At 43.0% G+C, this 26718-nt stretch overlaps 2 protein-coding genes and 2 pseudogenes across 2 annotated transcripts; 1 reads left to right on the forward strand and 3 right to left on the reverse strand.

Moving 5' to 3' along the window:
• Positions 1 to 2852: 2852 nt before the first annotated feature.
• Positions 2853 to 3811, forward strand: LOC125444749 (olfactory receptor 10A4-like). Its single transcript, XM_048517389.1, is given in 2 exon segments — positions 2853 to 2940; positions 2943 to 3811. Coding segments are annotated over 2 exon segments (957 nt in total).
• A 2989-nt stretch (positions 3812 to 6800) lies between these two features.
• LOC125444199 lies at positions 6801 to 7441 on the reverse strand (annotated as a pseudogene).
• A 162-nt stretch (positions 7442 to 7603) lies between these two features.
• Positions 7604 to 20007, reverse strand: LOC125444200 (annotated as a pseudogene).
• Positions 20008 to 22186: 2179 nt separating this feature from the next.
• On the reverse strand, positions 22187 to 26416 carry LOC125444201 (vomeronasal type-2 receptor 26-like). The gene is made up of 3 exons (XM_048516638.1): positions 26336 to 26416; positions 24137 to 24266; positions 22187 to 23088 (listed from the first exon to the last, which is right to left on the reverse strand). The coding sequence occupies exons 1-3, from the start codon at positions 26414 to 26416 to the stop codon at positions 22187 to 22189; spliced, it is 1113 nt and encodes a 370-aa protein (XP_048372595.1).
• Positions 26417 to 26718: the final 302 nt, after the last annotated feature.

The raw sequence follows: 26718 nt of genomic DNA on the forward strand, positions 1-26718 counted from the left end.
CTTGGGGTTTGATGGAATTAGCTTCAAGCGGGTGTACATATTGAAATGGAAAAAAGTTGATGAAAATAATCCCAGAGTAGAATGTACTGCTAAGGGCTGGCACTAGGGTGTGATGAAGTTGAATATTTGCCAGGGCTTACACAGCACGCAGGAGATTATTATTTCATTATTGATTAGATTTCTATTAGATAAAAAAAAATCTCATTTGACAATTCTGGTTTCTTTCAGCTAAGGGGGTGTTTTATCTCTTCAGAAATGCCAGGGGCTGGACACAACAATTTCCATGGGGATATCACAGTGGCTAATAGAATAAACCATGGCTCATTCCGAACATGCAGAATAATGCACTTTCAAACTGCTTTCAGTGCGCTTTGAAGCTGTGCGGAATGGCAAAATCCACTTGCAAACAGTTGTGAAAGTGGTTTGAAAATGCATTATTTTGCGTGCGGAAGGGGTTCATGATCCATTGAGGTTGTAAGTTCAGATGTCATCCACAAGTACACTAAGCACTCTGAGGAAAGTCATTCCTTTTCAGCCTTGGTTCTTCACTGCCAATAGGGCAAAAATCATTCAGACAGATAATGAATATGATAACTCAAGTATGTCAGAGGAAAGGCTTGTGTTACCATCAGCCCTTTTGGATGGGAAGTACAAAAATGTGGAACGTTCTAAAAGAGTTTGTTCTTGTGATTTGGTTACTGCTGAAACACTTGACCGTTCTAATCGTGTTTTTTTTCCTCACTTGTATTTTTTCTTTATTATGCACATCTGTTTTGTAATTTTTTTTTTGCTTTTGTATGCCAATAAAGGACGTTGTTGTTGTTGTTGTTGTTGTTGTAACTCAAGTATGTGGAATAATTCAAACATTTGAAGTATGATGCCCCGTAGCAGAGAGAGAATGTAAAACTTTGCTCACAACCTGAGTTTAATCCTGATGGAAACTGGGTTCAGATAGCTGACTCAAGATTGACTCAAAGCTCCATCCAAAGGGGGAGATCAAATCTGCCCGTGGGAGTGGAACGTGGCTACACTAGTGGATTTTCCCTCCCAAGGTCACTTAACCTAGCAGAGGGATGATTTTTCCAGTGTGCAGCCACCACAACCCTCCCTGCAGTGGCGTAGGAGGTTAAGAGCTCATGTATCTGATCTGGAGGAACCGGGTTTGATTCCCAGCTCTGCCACCTGAGCTGTGGAGGCTTATCTGGGGAATTCAGATTAGCCTGTACACTCCCACACACGCCAGCTGGGTGACCTTGGGCTCATCATAGTTCTTCAGAGCTCTCTCAGCCCCACCTACCTCACAGGGTGCGAGATTTACAGCAGCATTCCTCGATGCACACAATTCCAGACTCATACCCCATCCTTCCTTTCCCCTTCCTCCACCCGTCCCTACACAGCCCCAAATACATCAACACGAAGCCACGGAGTTCAGCATCGCCACAGCTCTAGAGTAGAAGCTGTCTCTCAGCCTCTTTGTCCTAGTTTTTATAGACCTGTATCGTCTGCCAGGTGGTAACAGTTCAAAAAGAGAGTGTGCTGGATGAGACGGATCTCTCAGAATATTTTGGGCTTTCTTTAGGCTTACAGGGGTTCTGCTTCATCTGCTTCAAATGTTTCTTGCCTTGAAAACACTACAGGGTCACCATAAATCAGTGAGGTCATCATTTGGATTAATATAACATACATTTAGAAACAACACATTCTCAGTCTCGACCCTGGCAAGTATTTGGATGGGAAACCTCCAAGGAATACCAGGATCATGATGTTAAGGCGGGCAATAGCAAATCTCCTTCAAATGTCTCTTGCCTTGAAAACAGTACAGGGTCAACATAAATCATTTGGATTAATATAACACACATTTAGAAACAACACAAAGGGATTGAATCTCAGCAGTTTTTCTGCAGTTATTCTTCAGTGACTGGATGGCAAAAAGGGGGGAGCTATTCCTCTTGGCAGCAATGAATAGGGCTTGCAATACTCTCAGGCTCATTCCGCAGATGCAGAATAATGCCCTTTCAAACTGCTTTCAGTGTTCTTTGAAGCTGTGCGGAATAGCAAGATCCACTTGCAAACAGTTGTGAAAGTGGTTTCAAAACGCATTATTTTGCGTGTGCGGAAGGGGCCTCAGTTACAGGCAAAAAAGGTACTGGCTGGATATTAGGAAAAAATCCAGCAGCTAGAGTAGTTCAGCAGTGGAATCAGCTGCCTAGGGTGGTATTTAGCTCCTGCTCATTGGCAGCCTTCGAGCAGCGGCTGGACAAAACACTTCTCAGAGATGCTTTAGGCTTCTCAGAGTTGCCCTAGAATGGTCTCTCTGGACCTTTCCAGCTCTGTGATTCTATGAACTGTCCTGCTGTAACTACAGAAAAGGAAATACTTTTCACTCAGGTTCTCAGCAATGGATTGTCCTTCAGCAAAAAAAAGGTAATACCTTTCGTATAGGTTCTTAGCAAGGGAGTGAGCAGATCTCTATCACATCCCTCTTTTATTTCAATTTTGTTTGTGTCAAGTATGAGTGCAAGGAATTGCTGACCCAATCTGGTGAAGAAGGATAAAAGTAATGAGAAAAAGATAAAACTAAAATACTGAAGGGACGGGCAAGCAATAAAAATAACTCTTTATCATTGAAGGCTGAGGTCTCGAAATTCATGTTTAAATACTTTTCATCCCTCCACATTGTCCATATCTGCAATTATTCTTGGTTGGCTACTACAATATGTGTTAGCAGAAATATGGCAGGTGAATAGAAAAAAAAGGTAGCAGAAATATGGCAGGTGAATAGATAAAGAAAGGTAGAGGCCTGTTACTATACCTTCAGAAACAATAAACCATTTATCTCTCCTCCAGACACTATGAGACACATAGAACACACTGAAGAAAATCAGACCAGCATCACAGAATTCATTCTTCTTGGGTTTTCCAACCATCCTGAACTTCAGACCCCCTTTTCATCATCTTTCTTCTCATATACACAATAACTCTGACTGGAAACGTCCTCATCATTCTCATAACAACAATGGACTCTGCCCTTCAGAGCCCCATGTACTTCTTCCTCCGGAACTTGTCCTCCTTGGAAATCTGCTTCAATTTGGTCATTGTCCCAAAGATGCTGGTGAACTTGTTGGCGGAGAATAAATCCATCTCCTATGCTGGTTGTGCTACACAAATGTATTTCTTCTTCTTCTTTGGTGCTGCAGAGTGCTGCCTCCTTGCTGCAATGGCATATGACCGATACGTTGCCATCTGCAACCCGTTACGCTATCCTGATATCATGAACAAAAGGACATGCTTCCAATTGGCCAGTGCTTCCTGGTTCTCGGGCTTCCCTGTGTCTATTGTCCAGACCACATGGATATTCAGCTTGCCATTTTGTGGACCTAACATAGTCAACCACTTCTTCTGTGACAGTCCTCCAGTACTGGAACTGGCCTGCGCTGATACCCACATGTTTGAACTGGAAGCTCTGACAGCCACCGTACTCTTCATCATGTTTCCTTTCCTCTTGATTCTTCTCACTTACGTTCGCATCATCACGACCATCCTGAGAATGCCTTCAGCAGAGGGCAGACACAAAGCCTTTTCAACCTGTTCATCTCACCTTGTCGTGGTTACTCTGTTTTATGGCACAGCCACCTCAACCTACTTCAGACCAAAATCTAGCTATGCTCCAGACACAAAGAAGATCCTCTCTCTCTCCTACACTGTCATCACTCCCATGTTAAATCCCATCATCTACAGCTTGAGAAACAAGGAAGTAAAAGGTGCGTTGAAGAGAACATTGGGCAGGAGAATGTTTGTGCACCAAAAATAATTTTGTTTTGCGGTAGTGCCGATTTCATAGCTGTTTTCCACTTTGTGTCCAGTGTTAAGTTAATAGGAGCTAGAAACTTAAACTCTTCAAATAAAAAAAGTGAAAGTGATGGACAGTCACTGAATGCTGCACTCCCATATTAACTATTAGAAGTGTGGTTGCTTGCTCTATTCAGCAATCTTGCTTGTCTCACAATTATTAACAATACATTTCTTCCTAGAGGGCCCCAGGATCCAACACAACCTTGAGATTCCAATCTGGATCCAAGGATGTAGGTAAGGGGAGTGGGTTCCTGGGTTTAACATCCCCATTACATATCTGAAGCCCCGCCCCTTGTTTGTGGGTGGTTCTTTTTTGGTATTTTTAGTGTTTTTTTAATTTTTGGTCTGAAGGGGGTGCTGGTTTTAGGCTACCAGCACCAAAATTTCAGGAATTGTTGGGAGACTCTCCTGATTATATCACCCAGGCTTGGGGAGGTTTGGTTCAGGGGGTCCAAAATTATGGATTCCCAAAAGGGGTGCACCATCTCCCATTGTTTCCAATGGGAGCTAATAAGAGATGGGGCTACATTTTGGAGGGTCCATAACTTTGGACCCCCTGAACCAAACTTCACCAAACCTGGGTGGTATCATCAGAAGATTCTCTTAAAGATACTCTGAAAGTTTGGTGCTGCTAGCTTAACAATTGGTCCCCTGACAGCAGGCACCCCCAAATTTCCCCAGATTCTCCTGTTAAATCCACCCCCTTCGGCATGGATTTAAAGAAAGAATCTGAGGTCCCCAGTTTAAATATTGAAAGTGATGCTGTGTCAGGGTGGGGGATAATCCACCCCAAAGCAGCATCACTTTAACAACAACAAAATCCTCAGAGGTTGCTCTGGGAGGCAAGCAAGAGCATGTGCAAGAGCTTATGACCCACAGAGCCACACCAGCCTAAAGTTGTAGGCTGGCACAGCTGGGGGAAGTCTAGGGGCGTTTCTGGGGGTGAAGCCAACTTTAGTCAGCATTCACTGTGTATTGGGGCCAGGAATACTCCTGGCACAGTCCTTGGATCGACAGCATCTGAAAGGGTGGCATACGTCTATTTAGCCCTATGGAGGGCTTTCAGATGGTCAGGGATTTTCTGGAGCAGAAAGGGTGCAGAAATTGGAAGTAACCATCTTCAAATGTAAATAAAATAAAATAAAAATCTGAATGACAAAATGAGACTAACAGCTAAGTAGCACAAACACGGAAATATTTACAATTATGCCCCCTCCCATTCAAAGAATGAATAGATTCAGCATGATAGTTCAGTGGTAGACTGCATACTTCAAATGTTGAAAGTGTGGTACTTCCAGTTGGAAGGATCTCGGTTAGCTTGGCTGAGTTGCTCCCAGTCAAAGCACCCTAAATGAATCACAGGTCATATTCAACATAAGGCAGCTTCATACTTCTATTATTCAATATCCAATTCTATGATTGCCTATGAAAGAATCCCATTAGTGCTGACCCCACAACAATCCCTTTGGAATACCAGTCAGCTCCCACACAGTTGCAAGGTCTTGGTTCCAGTTTTATGTAACATCCCATGTCAAATCATTTGGGTTCACAACAGCTTGTGATGTGCAGAGGTTTCATCTGGTGAATAACCACAGGACACGTCTTAGAATTAAAATGGGCCGCAGCCCTTTTATTGAGGCAGAAGCTGGGCAAGCAATAGGAGCATATCCAAGCAGCTGGTCAGCACCCCTGGCTGTCCCTGGCACCAACCCCAATCCATATTGGGGGTGACAGAGAAGGTATTGGGCCACCTGGGCGCCCGCCTGTTGTAGCCCCCTTCCTGCTGGGGTGTCAGGCTCGATTGCAGAGGCCTCCACAGCATGCGCCATGAGCCCGCCCCACCCCAAGCCTCTTATGGAGGCTACCAACCGCAGGGAGGTCTGACGCGCAATCTAGGCCTCCCCATAAGGTTGCGCTCCTCTGCCCAAACCGCCAAGGCTGTGATGAAGTGAGCAGCAAAAAGCCCTGCCCAAATAGGGAGGGAGGGTGGGTCAGTTTGCGAAGAAGGTTGGAGCAGCCACATGCTGCCTAATATATAGGGAGCGTGCTCCACCCCTTGAGCTTCTGCGTAACACGTTATCAGGCTGGGAGTGGCTCAGCTGCTCAGCCAGCCCAAGGCACGCATGCTCACTGCTGCGGAGCTCACCATGTGCCCTGCTCCCTGTCGCAATTGTGGCCTAGTTGATTCTAGTGCTGTTATTTCTTCAAAAGTATGATCATGCACACACAAATACAGATGCATATTTGATATTGTTGAAAGGATTATGGCGGGAGGGAGACTGTATTGAAAAATGTCAAACATAATAGTGTCAATGACAGAGCATTCGTCTTTGAGAATTCCTTGGAAATGTGCCCCTCAGTTCGCTAACGTAGCAATGAAAGGTGCATGAAGTTGTAAGGATAAAATTAAACTGTACATTTTTGAAATATAAAGTGTTGTCAGGAATGGGGAATCAACATTCTGTAGTACTGCTAATAAATGGCTAAGAGATGGACTGAAATATACATATGTTTATTGATACTTTGACTGCACTTTCACACGGTTTTCTTCTGAGTAGCTCATATTAGCTTCAAGAGAATTTCACACTGGCACTGTGTAAAGACAGGTTGGAAAAAAGTGTCTCATGTTCCTCAAGACCATTCCTTAAGCAATGGTTATCTGACTTTTTTTTTAATCATTAGGGAACTCACAATGAAAAACTAAACAGAAAAAAATCAGCTTCAGGATTTACCATGATAAAAACTAATTTACAAACATTTCAGTTGTGTTTAATGAGATAGACTTCACAGAGGCTCCTTCTGCACACGCAAAATAACGCATTTTCAAACCACTTTCACAACTGTTTGCAAGTGGATTTTGCTCTTCCGCACAGTAAAATCCAGCTGCAAAGTGCATTGAAAGTGGATTGAAAGTGCATTATTCTGCATGTGCAGAATGAGCCAGAGATTTATTCTTTTGAAGATATCAACTTTAAAACTGTTTTCTTGAGAGCGCCCTTTACATCTTTGTTCCTCAGACTGTAGATAACAAGGTTTAGTATTTCAGTCATAATGGAATAGAAAAGAAAAAGCAGTTTGTCCACATGTGGAGAGTAAGTTGATTTGGGGCGTATGTAAATGAATATGGCTGTGCCATAGAATAATGAGACCACAATGAGATGTGAGGAGCTGGTGGAGAAAGCATTCTGTCAGCTTTTGGCTTTTTCATCCTTAAGACGGTTGCAATGATACGGAAATAGGACAATAGCATCAGCATGAAGATGATGAAGACTACAAAGGCAGCTGCCACAATGATTTGGATCTCATTCCAGTAAGTGTCCTCACACAACAGCTTTAACAGAGGCAGGATTTCACAAAATAAATGGTTGATGACATTGGAATTACAGAAACGAAGGATGAAGTCGAAGGTAGTATGGCCCACAGCCACCAGGCATCCGCAGACCCAAGAGAGGGCAGCAAGCTGAATGCATACCTCCTTTCTCATGATGACCAGGTAATGGAGTGGATTGCAAATGGCAACATAGCGATAGTGAGCCATAAAGGCTAGGAGACAGCACTTAGTAACACCAGAGCAGTGGTAGAAATGCATTTGAGTAGCACAGGCTTGCAAGGAGATAGTTTTATCCAGAGCAAGGGTGTTATCAAGCAGCTTTGGGATAGTGACAGAAATATAGCAGATCTCCAAGAAAGATAAGTTTCCGAAGAAGAGTAAAAAGTGAGTATCCTCACATAATATTGCCACCAAGTTATTCTATGTTATATTTTTTTTCCTAAAGAACTGGTCTCTGGTGTTTATGTCTGGCCTGAGCAAAATGATATACATTTTAGGGGCAAATATGCAACCCAACAATCCAGCACTGGATGCCAAGATAGAAAAGATCTCAACAGCCACCATGTATTTCCCTTTGGTGCTCAGGTAGGTTGGAACAAAGGAGATCCAGACACTGCAGAACACCAACATGCTGAAGGTGATGAACTTGGCTTCATTGAAAGTATCTGGCAGCTTCCTGGCCAGGAAGGCAACCAAGAAGCTGACGCTGGCCTGAAAGCCCATGTAACCCAAGCCCATGTAAAACATGGTGACTGAGCCTTCATTGCACTCCACTATGATTTGTCCAGATTGGGAGAACTTGTCAAGGTCTGGGAATGGTGGAGAAGTACTGAGCCAGATCGTGCAGATGCCAACTTGAATAAGAGAGCAAACCAGGATGATGTAATTGGCCAGCCTTTTCCCCAGCCATACATACTCTCTTTGTTGTGGTTTCCTGGACTTCAGGGCTGATGAATGCCAGAACCACGGTGATGGTTTTGGCCAAGACACAAGACATTACAAAAGAAAATGCATTGCCAAAAGCCGCCTGTTGAAGAAGGCAGGTCACCTTGTTGGGTTGTCCCATGAACAAAAAAATGCAAAGGAAGCAAAGCAAGATGGAAATCAGGAGGAGGTGGGTAAGATCCCGGTTGTTGGCTCTGACAATGGGTGTGTTTTTATATTTGACAAAGGTTCCAAAGACAACAAGGGTGAGCAGAGAAAAAGAGAGAGAAGCAGAAGCCAAACTGATTCCTAATGGCTCATTATAGGCAAGAAAAGTCTTAACTTTAGGGATGCATCCATTTTGGTTCTCATTTGGATGCTCATCATCTGGGCACAGGATACATTGAAATGCATCTGAAAAGAAATAGAATGGCAGATATAGGACACAGTGTGTAACAGACTTCCTTCTGTGATACACCTCTGAAGATGCCAGCCACAGATGCAGGTGAAACGTTTGGAACAAGATCCACCAGACCATAGCCACACAGCCCAGAACACCCACCAGAACCAGCTGGTTCATGAGATCAGAGTCCTCCACTCATGTGGAGGAGTGGGGAATCAAACCCAGTTCTCCAGATTAGAGTCCACTTTCGAAACACTTTTCTAGGCTGCACATAAATTCTGCATTGTATTTTTATTTAGTTTATTTAGCTTCCATACAATATCAGCATCTGTTTCTGTTTTTCTAGTTCAATATATCGTGTTGCTAACATTGTTTGTGTTTCATTAGATAAGGTGCTGTATTTGTTGAATTTCTTGTCACAGATGGGGGTTTCTGGACAGATGGACAACACAAACTTTTAGTATTATAAACATGAAACTTTTGGGTAGTTGGAAGCCACGTACCTGTCTGATTTGAAATTGTCCCTTCTGGGCACTGAGAACAATCATAGCAGCAAGATGAACTTTCTTCCCTGAGAACTTTTCTGCTATATCCAGGGTGGCATCTCTCAGTGCACAGGGAATGAGGCAAGGTCTATCCATAATGAAAATAAATCTGGTTTAATTTAAGGTAATGACTAGGACATTTTTGTACCTTCTTGGATATTCATCTCAATGTGGTAAGAGGATTTGAATATTTCAGTGAAGCTGGCTCAGGCCCTTTCCGCACGGGCGGTTTATGGCGCCCTGGGGACGGCAAAAATGCCGTCCCCAGGGAGCCATTCACACAGGGGTCATAGCTGCTGCGCAGCCGCGCCGCCCTCGCGCCGCCTGACCGGCTGGAAGCCGGCATTTCCCAACCTCGCTTGGCAAGAGAGGTTGTTGGGAAACGTCGGCTTGGAGCTGCTGCCATGCAAATGCCAGCGGCTTCCAGGCGCCTTCCCTCCCCCCCCCGACCGGGCGACTCACCTGTCCTGCAGCCCTCCAGCGCGTCGCCGAGGCCTGGGGACATGCCCCCTTTGCCCTGCGACCTTGGAGCGGTCGCGCAGGGCAGGGGGCATGTCCCCTGGCCTCGGCGATGTGCTGGAGGGCCGCAGGACAGGTGAGTCACTCTGACAACGGCGCAACTCTGCACCGTCGTCCCTGCCGTTTCTGGGACCGTCCATGCGAATGGTCCCAGAGGGGTCGGGTCGGTGTGGATTGCGCCGACCCGACCCCTTCCGCCTCCGTGTGGAAACGGCCTCAGAGAAGAGAGTTTTTAAGGCAATAGACAAACAGAGATGATTCACCGTTACCTGCCTCAGGATAATAACCCTGGAATCCTGTAGTAGTCTCCAATCCAAGTCCTAGCCATGGCTAACCTTGTTTGCTTTTTAAATCCAAATAAAAAATACTGACAAAGTACACACTACTGACAGAGGGGGGTTTTTTGCCATCAAGTGGTGACATTAGTGGGATATATGGTGACCTTTTATAGTTTTCAAGGCAGGAGATGTTCAGAGGTGGCTTGCCATTGCCTGCCTCCAAGTCATAATTCTTGTATTCCTTGATTGTATGCCATCCAGATTCTAGCCACGGTCAACCCTGCTTACCTTCTGATATCTGACAAGGGCTAACCTGAGCTTTCCAGGTCAAAGGTAGGACATTTTAATGGTCAATAATTTAGAAAGTTGCCATCAGTCAGAAGCAATGTAACAGCATATAACACACACACACATAATGCATTGATTGAACTATTGGTATAGAATAGAATAGAATAGAATAGAATAGAATAGAATAGAATAGAATAGAATAGAATAGAATAGAATTTATTATTACAGCCTTTCGGCCAGTCATTAAAACCAGAATTGGCATATGTAAGGATACATAATATTCCAGTTGTACAGCGATCCAAGGTGTGAGATCAATACATTAAATACCATTAACTTAAGCCATTATTGCAAGTTTCATCATACAATCTTAAGCCATTATTGCAAGTTTCATCATACAATCCGGTTCTCTACCTTAATAATAATCTTCGCTTATCGTATGCCAGCGTACAAAATTTGGCCACCTTCTGTGATTTAGAGGGAACGCAGTCTTCTAAGAAAATTCTTACAAAATTAGAATCTGAGTTGGCTATAAATGGGTGTACATGGAGAATTTTCAATGGTTGAATTAAAAGCAGCAGTGGCGTAGGAGGTTAAGAGCTCATGTATCTAATCTGGAGGAACCGGGTTTGATTCCCAGCTCTGCCGCCTGAGCCGTGGAGGCTTATCTGGGGAATTCAGATTAGCCTGTGCACTCCCACACACGCCAGCTGGGTGACCTTGGGCTAGTCACAGCTTCTCAGAGCTCTCTCAGCCCCACCTACTTCACAGGGTGTTTGTTGTGAGGGGGGAAGGGCAAGGAGATTGTAAACCCCTTTGAGTCTCCTGCAGGAGAGAAAGGGGGATATAAATCCAAACTCTTCTTCTCTTTTTCTTCCCTTTCGCTATTATGAAGCTCACAGTGCAATAGAATTTGTGATACTGAGTCCACTTCCCCTGAGTCACACACACGTGTTCTTCTGTGCCAAGGAATTTTTTGAAATTCTCCCATCAGATTAACTGATGTCAAGGTATCGAAGCGAGCTCTTGACAAGGCCCATCGGCTTCTTGCCAATGTTATATTAGATAGCTAGGAAGAAGCTAAAATAGGAAGAAGCTAAGAAAAACCCATGATTTTAATGGTTTATATGTCACAGGTAGTCAAGGGAAATTTGTTTGCATCTCAATATCACTGAGCCAATAATAGACCATGGCCATTGCTCAGTTATCTAATTCCAAAAGTTGCATTGGATCCATACCACACTGATTGAGTTTTAATATGATTTTTTCTAGCCATCCAGGGTGGGGTGTCACCCTAACTATTGGTATACATTTTGCATTGTGGTGAGGAACAGAGAAGTGTGGGCTGTGTTTCATGGGTCTCAGCTGAATGTTGTCAGAGAAAAAAACTCAGTGTTTAACAGCACTATCTGACACAAGAAGTAGTTTACTTTTGTGTTTATTTTGCAGCTTAGTAGTGTTAGATCTCCTTGGTCCTAATAACTTCCAATGGGAACTGGTTCCCAAGAGAAACAATGAAATCATCTGAAGATAGTGCTCTGTGCAAGGTCTGTGTCACTATTAACCCATTGGGTGATTTCACATTGCAACATTTATTAGGCAGACTTTGATTACGGGGTGGTTTGCAATTGCATCATGTATCTAATCTGGAGGAACCGGGTCATCTATGTTTTACTCCCAGAAATCTGGGTACTCAGTTCACTGACCTTGGAAGGCTGAGTCAACCTTGAGCTGAGTACCTGAAACCACTTTCTATGTGAATCAAACACAGTTCATGAGAAGAGCTTCGACTGCAGTAATGAAGGTTATCATACTGTGCCATGGGGATCTTATCTTTAATAATAATACTACTAATAACTGTAATAGTAACAACGATGAAGATAATGGTGATGGTTACACTAATGGCAATGAACATTATAATAATAACGGTTGGGGGGAAAAGAACAGTAAATACGAAGATGCTAAAATGTAGGGGGCTCACCTGGTTAAATCTTTTAGGCCATATGATAGCATCACTTTTGATGGTAAATCTTTGGTCAGATGAGGCCCAGCGATTCACCATTCCAACTCTTACAGGGATAAAGGACTTATTGGGGAAATGGACCCAGTTTACGATGTCATATCCAATTGGCCATTCCTGTTGTTCATTGAAATATACTTCCTCCCCAATACTGTTGTTGAAACACAGTTTTTGCAAAAATGGATGGAGCTAAATGGGAAAGCAAAACTTCAGAAGCTACAAAACAGGTCAAAGAGTTGCAATCAGGTAAGGATTGTCATGCAACAGCACATATTCAATTCCAATTCCAAAGCCTTTATTGACATTATAAGTTACAGAATTAGTAAAAAGGGGCATTTATCTACTAACTGAGACATTAAAGCATTAAAATACATTAAAATACAACGTTGAACATTCACAACATTCACGCACTCATAAAATAATTTAGCCGTTACTACTATGTAGGCAATGATTGCGCCTGACCAAATAGTTCCTCAAAAAACTTGCAACATTCTCACATACGAGATCACAGGAACCGCTGAGTAGAAAATTCATAACAGATGGTAGCCTGACATCGTTTGAGCTCTCTATCAATGGACAGATGTACATAGAGAGTAACGACTCGTATATTGGACATTCCAATAGTACATGTTGAACAGTCTCAGCAACGGCCATATTACATTGACATAACCTGTTCTCATATGGAGTGTTATTATACCTGCCAAGAGTCATAGCGTTAGGCAGACAGCACATATTTAAATGATTTAAAGTATGATCACAAAAATTCATTGGGTCAAATCCAAAGGTGGGTGCAATCCAAAGGTGGGTGGTCGAAGCTGCATTGGGAGTAGCAGAAGGGTTGTGCTGGTGCCTATGCCACCAGGAAACTGGCACAGATACTGACACTAAAAGACTTAGGTGGGCAGCTGCCCATTCAAGTACCTAAATCTGTTCACTGGCCTTTTCAGTTGCTGACCATGAGCACATATGCCCATGCTGACATTTGGGGGCTGTTCCCAGGGACAGAGCTGACTCTAGTTACCTCCCAACATTTTGGCTTGGGAATGGCTTCCTTCAGCTGCTCAAACTTACACTAACAAAAAAGGCAGTGTAGGTAATTTCGACTATGGGTTCTCCCAAGGAGAAAAATGTTTCTCCTTCTCTTCTGTTCCCTACTGCAACAAATTAGCAGTCATGCTGAAGAATGGAGCCCTACAAATCCAGTGTCACCCCTCAAGATAGAATCATGAATGCCAGAGAATTCCAAGAGCTTGAAATAATCTGACTCTTGTATTGATTTATAACAAGGGTGAGCCAGCATGGTGTAGTTGATACTGTGCCCACTCTGCCATGGAAGCATCCTTCATGAACTTCATTTTCCTGTTTTGACTAAATGCTCTTTGTCATGGAAGATGCTATTGCTACAGTAAAGGGAAGTCACATATGACTATGAAAAGCATCTTTGCCTTTGATCTCCTGGAGGGAGGACAGGAAACTATGCAGAGGTGCCAGGATGAAACTTCAAAGGCCTAAATTACCTCGTGACCTGAACAGAGTTTTCCTGAGAAGGGGAAAACAAAGGTTTTTGGAATTTCATCTTGAGACGTGGTCAGAGAAGCATCTCTGGGCCATGGGTTCTCGGAATGGGGACAAAGAACCAAAAGAAATGTAACCAGTTGAGCAACTTTTTTTGTTTTGAACTTTTACAATAAATCCTTGAACGATCAGCTGGTCTGGAGTCATTAGGAGGGAAAAAAACCCAAGACCGAGGTGAGATAAGAGTGGCTCTCCCAAGCTTAATCTCAACCTCAGTCGTCATATGTGACTTCCCTTTGCATGCAGATGGTGAGACCCTTCTCCGGCAAATGAAGACACTACAACGACAGGCTTGGAAAAATGGATTGGGCCGCAGCCCAATTTATTAATGTATATGCATATATATATAACATCTATTTACAGAGAAGCTAGGGTAGCAAACAGGTCGCAACATTAGGCGATCCCAATCTCCATTGGGGCCACCAGCGGGAAGGGGAGCCCCAGAGGTAACCCTCCGGCTTCGACCCTTCCTGCTCCTGCTGAGGAGGCGGGCACCGGCTAAGCCCACAGGCCGCCTACCGACCCACCATCCTCCCCAAGCTTGCTGGGGTATCGGGCACCGGCTAAGCCTACCGGCTGCCTACCGGCCCACCCTGCCCCACTCCCTGGGGTGTCGGGCAATGGCCAAGCCTAATGGCCTGCCAACTGGCCCGCCACACACCCCGGCCCTTCCACAGGGCACAAGCATGGGAGAACCTGCCGGATGGCTCATTTTCTCCCCAGATGTTGCGACTCCCATTGCCAACCCGCAGGGCTGTGACAATTGTGAACTAAGCAACAACCCCTTAAATTCTAGGGAGGGGGGGTGTGCCACGCCTTTCCAAGTCTCGCCGCCAAGAAGGACGAGCTCTGGGTGTGGTGCCCCTTTTATACTCAGGCTCCTCCCGCCTTTACTGGCTCGAAGCCAATCATTGCACCCTCCTACAGCATGCCGTCCGGCCATGCTTTGCAAACTACTTTGCCTCCTTGGCTCACCCCAGCCGCAATGGCTGCCCCCGTTGATCCGGTTGCTGCTATTTACTTTAGTGATAGCATCTTCCATGACACTCTTCTTGACATATTTAGTACTGCATAAACAGAGGAAATATTTTATTTTCTGAAAAGCCACAATGATCTACACAAATCAACATAAAAAAATGCTAGGAGGAATGATTAAAGGCAATAGTGTGGGAGTACCAAAGAAAGAAAGAGATACCAAAGATTCAGTACATTTTTAATGTTTCTTTACAGTACTGTGATTTGTCTCACTGGCACATTGATGAGAAGGAAAAGTCAAACATTAAAAGTCAAATATTACCTCCCATAGTTGATTTCTGGGATGGTCCATCACAGGGTTTTTGCTCATCGTTTGGTGTCTGAATGTGTAAGAAGCATTTAAAGCATGTGCAAAGGCATAGACTGCATTGTAGATGCTGTAGCTCTGACCAGACATCTGCATTTCAAACTGATCCCCTCCAAGACTCTCCAGCTTTTCCTCTCCTGTGCATTTCCATAAATTTGAGCTTCTACAAAAAAATACAATATCCCAGAACTGTCGCATTAAAAAAGTTGGGTGTTGGTAAAGCTTAAACCCCTGGAGGAAGCTCTGAAATCCTGGTACATCATTTCTGTGGTCTGCCATAGACAAGGAGCCATGGAAAAACTGGGCATTCCAGTCTGTCCGAACAATCTTTGAAGACAAGTCCCACTGGGCTGTTGTGATCCAAATCTTCCTCTGCATATATTGCTTACCAATTTCTTCATTTGTATTTATGAGTATTTGTAAACTATGCATGGAGTAAGTGTCTCCAAATGCAATAATCACATTGGCTTCTGTGTTATGTAATGTCCTTAAAATATTTCCCTTAACAAATATGTCATATTTATTATTGAAATCATCATGCAAGGGTATTGGGGCCTTCTCTGTGAAGGCAACACAGATTCCACGCCTACTGAGCGAGAGGGTCACAGTTTGAGCAAACAGTTCTCCATTGTCATTGTCAGCAACAACGAGGCCAATCCATGTCCATTTGAAATATTCTATCAATTCCACTATTCCTTCTAACTGAGCAGCTTCGTTTGGAACCATTTGGTAAAAAAAGGGGAACTGAATTTTATTACTCAGTGATGGGTGAGCATAAGACAGCTGTAGAAAAATAACAGATATTTTCTTAAAACCTGACAATTGTCTCCCTGAAATTATGCCTATTGAAAGTAACCCTCCAGTTCCCCGACTTCACACATGCTAAAAACATGCAGGATCTTCAGACAAGGCATTTTGGAAGCATTAATGAAAAACAAATTACAGTGAACTCCTAACATCAGAATGACTTTAGTGGTGGGGATGTTTTTGCTAATAATATTACCACTGTTCCTGCTACTATTAGTGGTACAGTCCTACTACTACTAGTACTGCAGAATGACAGTAACATAATTACTGCTGCTGATGTTAGAACTACTACGGGAACACTGTGGCTAAACCTGCGTAATCTTTATAACAGAAAAGCAGCATTCACTGTGAGTTTCACGCAGCTATGGAACTCTGACTGAGGCTCATTCCGCACATGCAGAATAATGCACTTTCAAACTGCTTTCAGTGCTCTTTGAAGCTGTGCAGAATGGCAAAATCCACTTGCAAACAGTTGTGAAAGTGGTTTGAAAATGCATTATTTTGCGTGTGCGGAAGGGGCCTGAGATAATCTTGAATGAACCTTGATTGAATGCTCCCATCTCCTGTTTTCTCCATGGAGTTCTGCATTTTCTACCCTCAAATGTTTTATTTCCAGCCTCCAAATGTTTTAAATGAATCCCCTTTTCAAATGATCCTTGGGGCTGAAACATTTTGAAAATGTCTTCAGGTTGCTGTGCTATCTCCTTAAAATGTTTTCCGAGCCACTCTGCAATCCCCAGACCTCCATCTCAGTGCCATTTTCTGTGCTCAGTCTCTGTTCCCCCTCTCCTATTCTTGGAGCCTTTCTGCTGTTTGATTGCTATTGGGGGATGCTATTCTTTGAAGGATTCAGCACAGAAGGCACGCAGAATTACAGCACGAAGGTGTGAGGCATAGAAGGCAGAAATCGACAATGTACTAAAAAAGGGGGCAAAAATTAAAAAATGCTGGCCAGTATTTGTTTCAAAGCTGTGAATGCAGACATAAATCATGTATAGAGGGACTGGCCACCCTTAAGTTCTGGGTTCGCCTGTGCTTTAATTCGGACACTGGTAGCCTTATCAATCATATCCTCCCCAGCTCCATGGATCTAAGTGGTGGCGGGCAGTTGAAATTAAAATACTTTCCCTGGGATTCTCCTGGGAGTCTTTGCAAATGCTACCTCCTTCCGAACTCTTTTTTCAACTAAAAAGGCGACTCCTTGACCAGGAGCTACAAGTTCTACAAGACCAAGTGCGAAGTAACTGTTCCCCCTTCTTTTTCAACATCAAATTCAAAACCAATCTGATGGCAAACTATCTGAGTATACTCCAAGAGCCCAAGCTTAGATGGATATACACAAGGGCTCGTTGTAATTCCTTCCCTTGTTCTGTACTCCAAGGGAGGTTTCTTAAAATTGACTCGCAAGAGCGGAAATGCCCCCACTGTACTATAGTGGTGCAATCCATGGAACATATAATGCTTAACTGCCCCAAATATGAAGAAGCTAGGACCAGGCTTTTGACTCTTCTTCCTGCTAAGTTTAAGGAATACTCTGTTGCTGGGAAGGTTGCATTCCTACTAAACAACTCTTCTTCTGTGATTTTAAATTCTGTAGCTAGGTTCCTTTTAGGAACTTTGGAATAATACCTGTGGTGGTTTTATGTATGGAACTTCTTTCTGGATAATGCTGGTTGTTATATTGGTTTTATGCCTAATAAAGGTTTTGTGTATGTATGTATAGAGGGACTGAAAACATGCTTTTAGAGTTTTCTGTGGAAAGAGCCATGGATAAACCTTGAAATAGCAGTGCAACAGTCATCAATATTTTCAAAGGCTTTCCTGGCCAGAATCACTTTCATGGCCGGAATCACTGTGTGATTTCCGGGCTGTGTGGCCATATTCTAATGGCAGTTTTTCCTGACATTTCGCCTGCACCTGTGGCTGGCATCTTCTGAGGATCCCCAGTCATCAATATTATTCCAATAATATAGATTGGAAAATATAATTGCACAGCTCTGGTGACCATTCATAGCTACATTCGAACATCTTAAGCTCTGTTACTGCAGTACCTGCACCATTGTGTGCAGCTTTTACTTCACCATTCACCACTAGGTTAGTTTCCTTACATATCTAAGACGTGAGAATTCATCAACTACATCACTGTTAGAATGGAATAACATGACAAAATGTAGACTTAGGTAGGCTGTTTGGGCTCAAGTATGATGGATCAGGAATGAACTGTCATTTTGTGTTGGGACACTGTACACTGTACATCCCTACCTGAGGGATCTTGTAGAGGTCAAAGATGGTAGCCATCTGGATGGACGCTTCAGAGCTAAGTCCTCCAACAACTGCTGACATCTCATATTGCTTTGCACAGTTGAAATTAGGGATGTTTTCTTTCGGTGAAGACAGCAAGGATAGCGCGATATCATACTCTGATCTTCCTCGTAAGAGGCTGTCATAGAGGCGGAAGCCCAGTGTGACATTGGGTAAGAGATCTGGATCCTTGTTGATTTCATCAACCGTAAAAATGAAGGTGAGGACATGCTGATAATTCTTCCTCACAAACCTAAAATGGAAGTAAAGAATTCATTCTTTGTACTGGCAGCCTTCTCCCTTCCCTATTTCCAAAATGCCGAATAGTAAAAGAAAAACTATTAAAGATCAAACACAAAGAGTCAATTAAATAACCTGATGATAGGACTGGATTCATCCAGCTTTTCTGTTGATAAGGAAGAAATGAAAGATCCCCTTTGACCACCCCAAAAGGCTATATTGAGAATCCTGTGACTTGCTATGGACAAAAATAGTTTGGAACACAGTTAAAAGGAAGGGGGACAAGATCGAATTAAATAAAACTAGCATGATCCAACCCAATATTCTAAACATGAATCAAGTTGTACATTTTGTGGGTGGTGAAGCCGTCGATCCTTTTGCATTGTGCAGAACAGTCCCCACTTCCTCTGTTCCACATATGCGGTTGTTTGAGCTTTGACTGTAGTGGGGAACGTTCAGATTGGAGTTAATAATGTCAACACGTAAACTGAGATATTTATGCTATGGCTAAAAAAATTAAAATTTGGATGCCTGTACTTTATTCAAGTTGCATACACATTTACTGCCGTGTGTGTGTGTGTGTGTGTGTGTGTGTGTGTGTGTGTGTGTGTGTGTGTGTGTGTGTGTGTGTGTGTGTGTGTGTGTAAACTCTTGGGCAAAGACTTGAACATATTATCTGGTCAGACAGCGATATGCAGAGATAAAACTGCACTTTGCCTTAAGGAATTGACTGTTGTGGAAAAAGGTTGGACTACAGTTAATGTTAGCACGTACGCTAAGATATCCATGCCGTGGCAAAGATCCTTAAGATCTGGATGCCTGTAGTTTATTTAAGCTGCATACTCACATATACACATATCTATTGAAATTCTGGGGCAAAGACTTGAACTTCTCTTCTGGACTGACAGCCATACGCAGAGATGAAATCGCACCAATAACATGATTTCCTGGCTTTAAATAATCAACTTTATATCGGTGAGCGGTTGCCCTACTAATTCCCTTCAAATTCTTGCTGACAGCTTGAGGCAGAAACAGGAGAAAGAGCAGCAGCAGCAGCATCTGTGGTCAATGAAATCTATTTTCTCATTGGAAATCTTTGTTCATGGCCAACAATTGTGATTTCTTACAATGTTTAACACGTTCTGCTGCAAAGAGCCATGGAGAGTTGCACATTGCGCTCCCAGTCTTCGATTTTAACTTCTCTCGATATCTGACTCAGCACAGGTTTCAGCATTTATAAGAGACTTCACAGTTTATCAGTGAGATTTTGTTGAGTTCTGCAAATGGCTTGTTTGGTGATTCTGAAAGTTCCTTTTGAAAATCCCCCGGGCTTGTCCCTGTAGAAGACTCAATGATATCCTTGTTCGATAATAACAGGGGAGATAATCACCACCCCCTAGCTTTGCTTTCTTTTGACTTTCTCTGCTTTAACACTTGATGTGTAAAGTTCTTTATACTCTTTGGTAGGTAAACAGGCATGCTATGAGTGACATTTTACGATATACAAAAGTGGAAATTACCTTTACCATATACATAAATGGAAGTTACCTTCCTCTTTTTCTTCGACTCCCACAGTCAGGCTCATTCCGCATGGGCCAAAAACAGTGGTGTGAAAACGGTGTGAAAATGGTATAAACCCTTTTATCCTGTTTTAAACCCATTTACACCATTTTCACAGCGGCCCTTTCCCCACTTACCGTTTGCTGCGCGCTACTGTCCCCAAATAGTGCATGGTCCAACGGTGCTCCCCACCAGTCCGGGCGGCAACAACGCAGCTGCCCCGACTCTGCGCTCTCACATCCCCTCAGTGCGCGTCATTTCTGATGCTGAAGAAACAGCACCTCCTGACTGCCCTGCGCAGAGTGCAGAGGAACATGACCCCATGGCGGAAATTGCTCACGCTGGGAGTAGCGCGCCACAAACCGTAAGTGGGGAAAGGCCCACTGTTTTCACACCACTGTTTTTGGCCCATGCAGAATGAGCCTCAGTGTTTTATTAGGTTAGGTCATTTCAAGGCAACATGAAATACATGGACCAATAAGGGAAGTCATGGCCTTCAGTTTGCAAGATTGGAGTAAAACACTTACTGATAAGAGATTTGGTGGTGAACCTTCTAGTTTTAGAGGCAGTAGCATTTCTCACTTGTACAGGGCAGATGCAGGCATCATGTGGCAAGTGAATCAGTTTTTCACCCTTTTCCAGTGAGTTCAAAAAATAGAGTGAAGAAATCTTTCTGAAATAATATCAAAGTGTGTGTGCTAGGAGAGTCAGTTTCTACTATTTGGAAAAATACTTCCTCTTCCAATTCAGGTATGACTTGAGGCCACTTCCCCCCTTATTTCTCCTTGAATCTACATTGAACATCCCTTGGTAGTTACGCATCGTAGGCATCAGAAACAAGTTAACAGTAATCTTACTCATGATCCTTTCTGGGTAGTAAAAGAAAATTCTTCTGCTTTTTTTAATGAGCAAAAATATGATGACATCTCATATATTATCCACTATGTTACAATATTATTTGTTTTCAGAATGGAAACCTACTGACAAATATCCCCCCTTTTTGGAAACCATAATTTCAGTATCCACAGTAATTATTTTACCATTGTTCTGTTAATTTTTCTTACAGCACCCTCCAAAGCCTTGGGGGGGCAGGATGCAGCACCATGGCCACTCCATCTCGTTGCCTCCAAGAGGGCTTTTCAACAGCACAGAGCACAGCATAGGAAGCTCAGCACAGGGAGGCAAAGAACAAAACAAACTTCCTTATTTCCAGAAAGTCTCCACTGAATCCCATGGACTTTACGTATGCATGGTTAATTTACATGATGTAGAAATCAAACCAAAGCTGACTTATGGCAATCATGTAGGGTTCTGAAGGCAAGCGGCATGCACAGGTGGTTGCCAATGGCTACCTCCATGTGGACTGAGATAGTCTTGAGGGAACTGTGACTGGCCCAAGTTTACTCATCAGGCTTCATCTGGAGGAGTGGTGAATTGTACATGGTTCTGCAGATTAGAGTCCACTATTCTTAACCGGTACACCATGTTTCTTCCCCTTCTTGATCCATTGGTCCATGTGTTATGCATTAATTATCTTACTGATTCTAATAATTAATTCCTTTGAGCTAAGACCAAGAACTACATCACCCAGCACTTCATTGCCAGCTGTGCTTATAAAGTGAAGGGATGTTTGTGTGTGGAAATAACATGACCAAATCATGTTGTTCTCTTATACGCTGGCCCAGGTACTGAATTCCCATTTTTGAACTGTTAGATTTTCTTAAAGAAGAGAAATGGATACCTATACTCTGAAGAATGCCATAAAGCATGTTTAACATCTACAGGACTTGGGTGCTGAATTTGGAACATACACAAATTCAGACTCATATTTGATATTGTTGAAAGGGTTATGGTGGGAGGGAGATCGTATTGGAAAATTTCAAACATATTAGTTTAAATGAGAGAGGTTTTGTCTTTGAGAATTCCTTGGAAATGTGCCCCTCAGTTTGCTAACTAATTGAGATGTTACCAGACATTCACCACAGTGCCAAGATCTTTTGGTTTTATCCAGAAAGGCTACAGCTACGACATGATGATGTATCTTATTCGACATACAGTGTACTCAGATATATACATTGCCTGCCATGGAAATGGTAGAGCTGTGCAAACATGGGATATCATAACTGGAATTTGTTATGCTGCGTTTTTAATTCACAATGTGACATGGGTATCCTCACAGAATGTTGCCACCGAGGTATTCTATGTTACTTTTTTCTTTTAAATAACTGGTCTCTGGTGTTTATGTCTGGCTTGAGCAAAATAATATACATTTTGGGGGCAAATATGCAACCCAACAACCCAGAACTGGAAGCCAAGATAGAAAAGATCTCAACAGCCACCATGTATTTCCCTTTGGTGCTCAGGTAGGTTGGAACAAAGGAGATCCAGACACTGCAGAACACCAACATGCTGAAGGTGATGAACTTGGCTTCATTGAAAGTATCTGGCAGCTTCCTGGACAGGAAGGCCACCAAGAAGCTGACGCTGGCCTGAAAGCCCATGTAACCCAAGACAATGTAAAACATGCTGACTGAGCCTTCATTGCACTCCACTATGATTTGTCCAGATTGCGAAAACTTGTCAAGGTCTGGGAATGGTGGAGAAGTACTGAGCCAGATCGTGCAGATGCCAACTTGAATAAGAGAGCAAACCAGGATAATGTAATTGGCCAGCCTTTTCCCCAACCATTTCCTTGCTGTGTTTCCTGGGCTGGTGGCCATGAATGCCAGCACCACGGTGATGGTTTTGGCCAAGACACAAGACATTACAAAAGAAAAAGCATTCCCAAAAGCCGCTTGTTGAAGAAGGCAGGACACCTTGTTGGGTTTTCCCATGAACAAAAAAATGCAAAGAAAGCAAAGCAAGATGGAAATTAGGAGGAGGTAGGTAAGATCCCGGTTGTTGGCTCTGACAATGGGTGTGTTTTCATATTTCACAAAGGTTCCAAATACAACGATGGTGAAAAAGGAAAAGGAGATAGAAGAAGCAGCCAAACTGATTCCTAATGGCTCATTGTAGGCAAGAAAGGTTATAACTTTAGAGATGCATCCATTTTGGTTCTCATTTGGATGCTCATCATCTGGGCACAGGAAACACTCATATGCATCTGAAAAGAAAACAACCAACAACAACAACAACAACTTTTATTTGGCATTTAAAAAGAAAAAGAATGGCAGCAATATATCAGCTTAAAGAAAGCAGGTAAATCCTGCCAGCAGTACATCCTTGATAGATATTCTGTGTTTGCTGCCAAACTGGGACTGGAAAAGAGAATGGTTGTGAGAAAAAATGACTGGCTATGAGGGGCTTTATAACCACATCCTGAGCAGATTGACTACCTGAGAGCACGAATAGACATGATGAAGATGATGCTTCTCTGTCCGTCTACAAAACTCAAATGTCAAGTCTGTTCAATTTGCCTAATAAACCTAAGTAGAAAGAGGGCCCTTAAACAGCAGTTGTGTTTCTTTATTCTGAAAAAGCTACCTTACTTTTCCAGTATTTTAAAGGAACAAAAAGAAGACAACACTGGATTCATACTCAGCCATTCTGTCCCGTAAGGAGTCTCAAAGCAGCTTACGACCTCTTTCACTTTGGCTCATTCCGCACACGCAGAATAATGCACTTTCAAGCTGCTTTCAGGGCTCTTTGAAGCTGTGCGGAATGGCAAAAACAGTTGTGAAAGCAGCTTGAAAGTGCATTATTTTGCGTGTGCGGAATGAGCCTATCTCTCTCGACAACAAACACCTTAGGTGAGGCTGAGAGAGTTTGAAGAGAACCGTGACTAGTCCAAGGTCACCAAGAAGGCTTCATGTCGAGAAACCAACCTGGTTCCTCAGATTAGAGTCCACCACTCATATGGAGGAGTGGAAAAGCAAACCTTGTTCTCCAAATTTGAGTCCACTTTAAAGATACGTTTCTAGACTGCCCATAAAATCTGAACTGTATTATTATTTAGTTTATTTGACTTACAGCCAATATCATCTTCTATTTCTCTTTTTCAAGTTAAATATATCATGTTGCCCACATTCTTTGTGTTTGATTAGATAAGCTGCTATATTTGTTGAATTTCTTGTCACTGATTGGGGTTTCTGGACAACACAAACTTATACTATTATAAACATGAAACTATTGGGTAGTTGGAAACCACATACCTGTCTGGTTTGAAATTGTCCCTTCTGGGCACTGAGAACAATCATAGCAGCAAGAAGAATTTTCTCCCCTGAGAACTTTTCTGCTGTATCCAGGGTGGCATCTCTCAGTGCATAGGGAATGAGGCAAGGTCTAATCATAATGCAAAGAAATATTGTTTCATTTAAGGTAATGACTAGGATAGGGAGGAGGACTCTTATAATTAGATAAGCTATAGACTACATCATTCCGCCAGCCACAATGGGCCAATTGGCCATGCTGGCAGGGGCTGATGGGAATTGTAGTCCATAACATCTGGAGTGCCAAAGGTTCGCCACCATGGGACTAGGATATTCTTGTATCTTCTTGAATAATCATCTCAGTGTGTTGAGGGAATTTGAATATTTCAGTGAAGCTGAAAGAACAGGGTTTTTTTTAGGAAATAGACAAACAGAGGTGATTCACTGTTACCTGCCTCTGGCAGGTATCCCCGGATTTCTGCCATGGTCTCCTGTCCAAGTCCTAGCCATGATCAACAATGTTTGCCTTAGAAGCCCAGATGGGGGGAAAAAACCTAGTAAACACCATCCACACTACTGATATGGCTTTTTTGCCATCAAGTCACAACTGACATATGGTGGCATAGTTGGGTTTTAAAGGCAGGAGATGCTCAGAGGTGACTTGCCATTGCCTGCCTCCAAGTCGTGACCCTTTTATTCCTTCATTGTATGTCGTTCAAATTCTAGCTACAGCCAACCCTGCTTAGCTTCTAATATCTGATGAGATTGGGCCAACCTGAGCATTCCAGGTCAAAGGTAGGACATTTTTATGGTCATTAATTTAGAAAGTTGTTGTAAGTCAGAAGCAACGTAACAGCACATAATACACAAACACAATACAGTGATCAGACCAGAGTCCATCTAGTCCAGCACTCTGCTACTCACAGTGACCCACAAGGTGCCTTTGGGAGCTCACATGCAGGATGTGAAAGCAATGGCCTTCTGCTGTTGTTGCTGTTGCTGCTCCTCAGCACCTGGTCTGCTAAGGCATTTGCAATCTGAGATCAAGGAGGATCAAGATTGGTAGCCATAAATCAACTTCTCCTCCATAAATCTGTCCAAACCCTTTTTAAAGTTATCCAGGTTAGTGGCCTGGTATACATTCTGCATTGTGGTGAGGAAAAGAGAAGTGTGGGCTGTACTTCATGGGTCTTAGCTGCATATTGTCAGAGAATAAACTCATTGCACAACAGCACAATCTGACACAAGAAGTAGTTTGCTTTTGTGTTTATTTTGCAGTTTAGTAGAGCTGGATCTCCTCGGCCCTAATAGCTTTCAATGGGCACCAGTTGCCAAGAGAAATAATGAAACTAACTTTAATAGGTAATGGTGAAAATAGTCCTCTGTGCAAGGTCTTTGCTTTAGTCCTAGCAATCCAGGTACTCGGTTCACTGACCTTGGAAGGTTCAGTCAACTTGAGCTGGCTATCTTAAACCCATTTCTATCTGGATCAAATACAGATCATGAGCAGAGCTTCGACTGCACTACTGCAGCTTACCATTCTGTGCCATGAGGCTCTTTTTAAATAACAACATCATCAACAATAACAATAACAACAACAACAACAACAACAACAACAACAACTGTATTGATAATAATGATGAAGATGATGGTGATGGAGACACTAAAGGCAATGAAAATAATAATAATGGTTGGGGGGGAAAGAACAGTAAATACAAAGATGCTAAAATGCAGGGGGCTCACCTGGTTAAATCTTTTAGGCCACATGATAGCATCACTCTTGATGGTAAATCTTTGGTCAGATGAAGTCCAGGGATTCACTGTTCCAACTCTTAAAGGGATGAAGGACTTATTGGGGAAATTGACCCAGTTTACGATGTCATATCCAATCGGCCATTCCTGTTGTTCATTGAAATATACCTCCTCCCCCCCAACACTGTTGTTGAAAAACGCAGTTTTTGCAAAAAAATGGATGGAGCCAAATGGGAAAGCAAACTTCAGAAAACTACATGAACAGGTCAAAAGAGTTGCAAACATGCAACGTAATCTGTCAAAGCGCAGTAGGACAAATCTGAAAGATTTTAATTTAAACTATGATCACAAAAATTCAAAAATTGAAACTGCATTCGAAGTAGCAGAAGGGCTATGCTGGTGCCTGTGCCACCAGCAAACTGGCACAGACACTGACAGTAATGGACTTACATGGGCAGCTGCCCATTGCTTTGCCCAAATCTGTGAACGGGCCTTTGCAGGGGCCACCACCACAAATACCCATGCCGGCATGGAGGGGGCTTTTTAGGGGCATTCCCAGGGACAGGGCTAACTTTAGTTAGCTCCCAAAGCTCTAAATCTGGAACGGGCTCTTTTTCAGCAGCAGCTCAGGACTCTTATGTTAACAAGCAATGCGCAGTGTGGGCAATGTTCCACTATGGGCTCCTGTGGAGAAAGGAGTTTCTCTTTCTCCTTTATTGCCCACAGTTATGTACTGCAACAATAGTAGTTATGCTGAAGTACGGAGTCCTATGAACCCAGTGTCATTCAAGAAGAAGAGGAGGAGGAGGAGGAGGAGGATTTTGGATTTATAC

Source organism: Sphaerodactylus townsendi, linkage group LG15 (assembly GCF_021028975.2).
Source record: "Sphaerodactylus townsendi isolate TG3544 linkage group LG15, MPM_Stown_v2.3, whole genome shotgun sequence".
Lineage (NCBI taxonomy): Eukaryota > Metazoa > Chordata > Lepidosauria > Squamata > Sphaerodactylidae > Sphaerodactylus > Sphaerodactylus townsendi.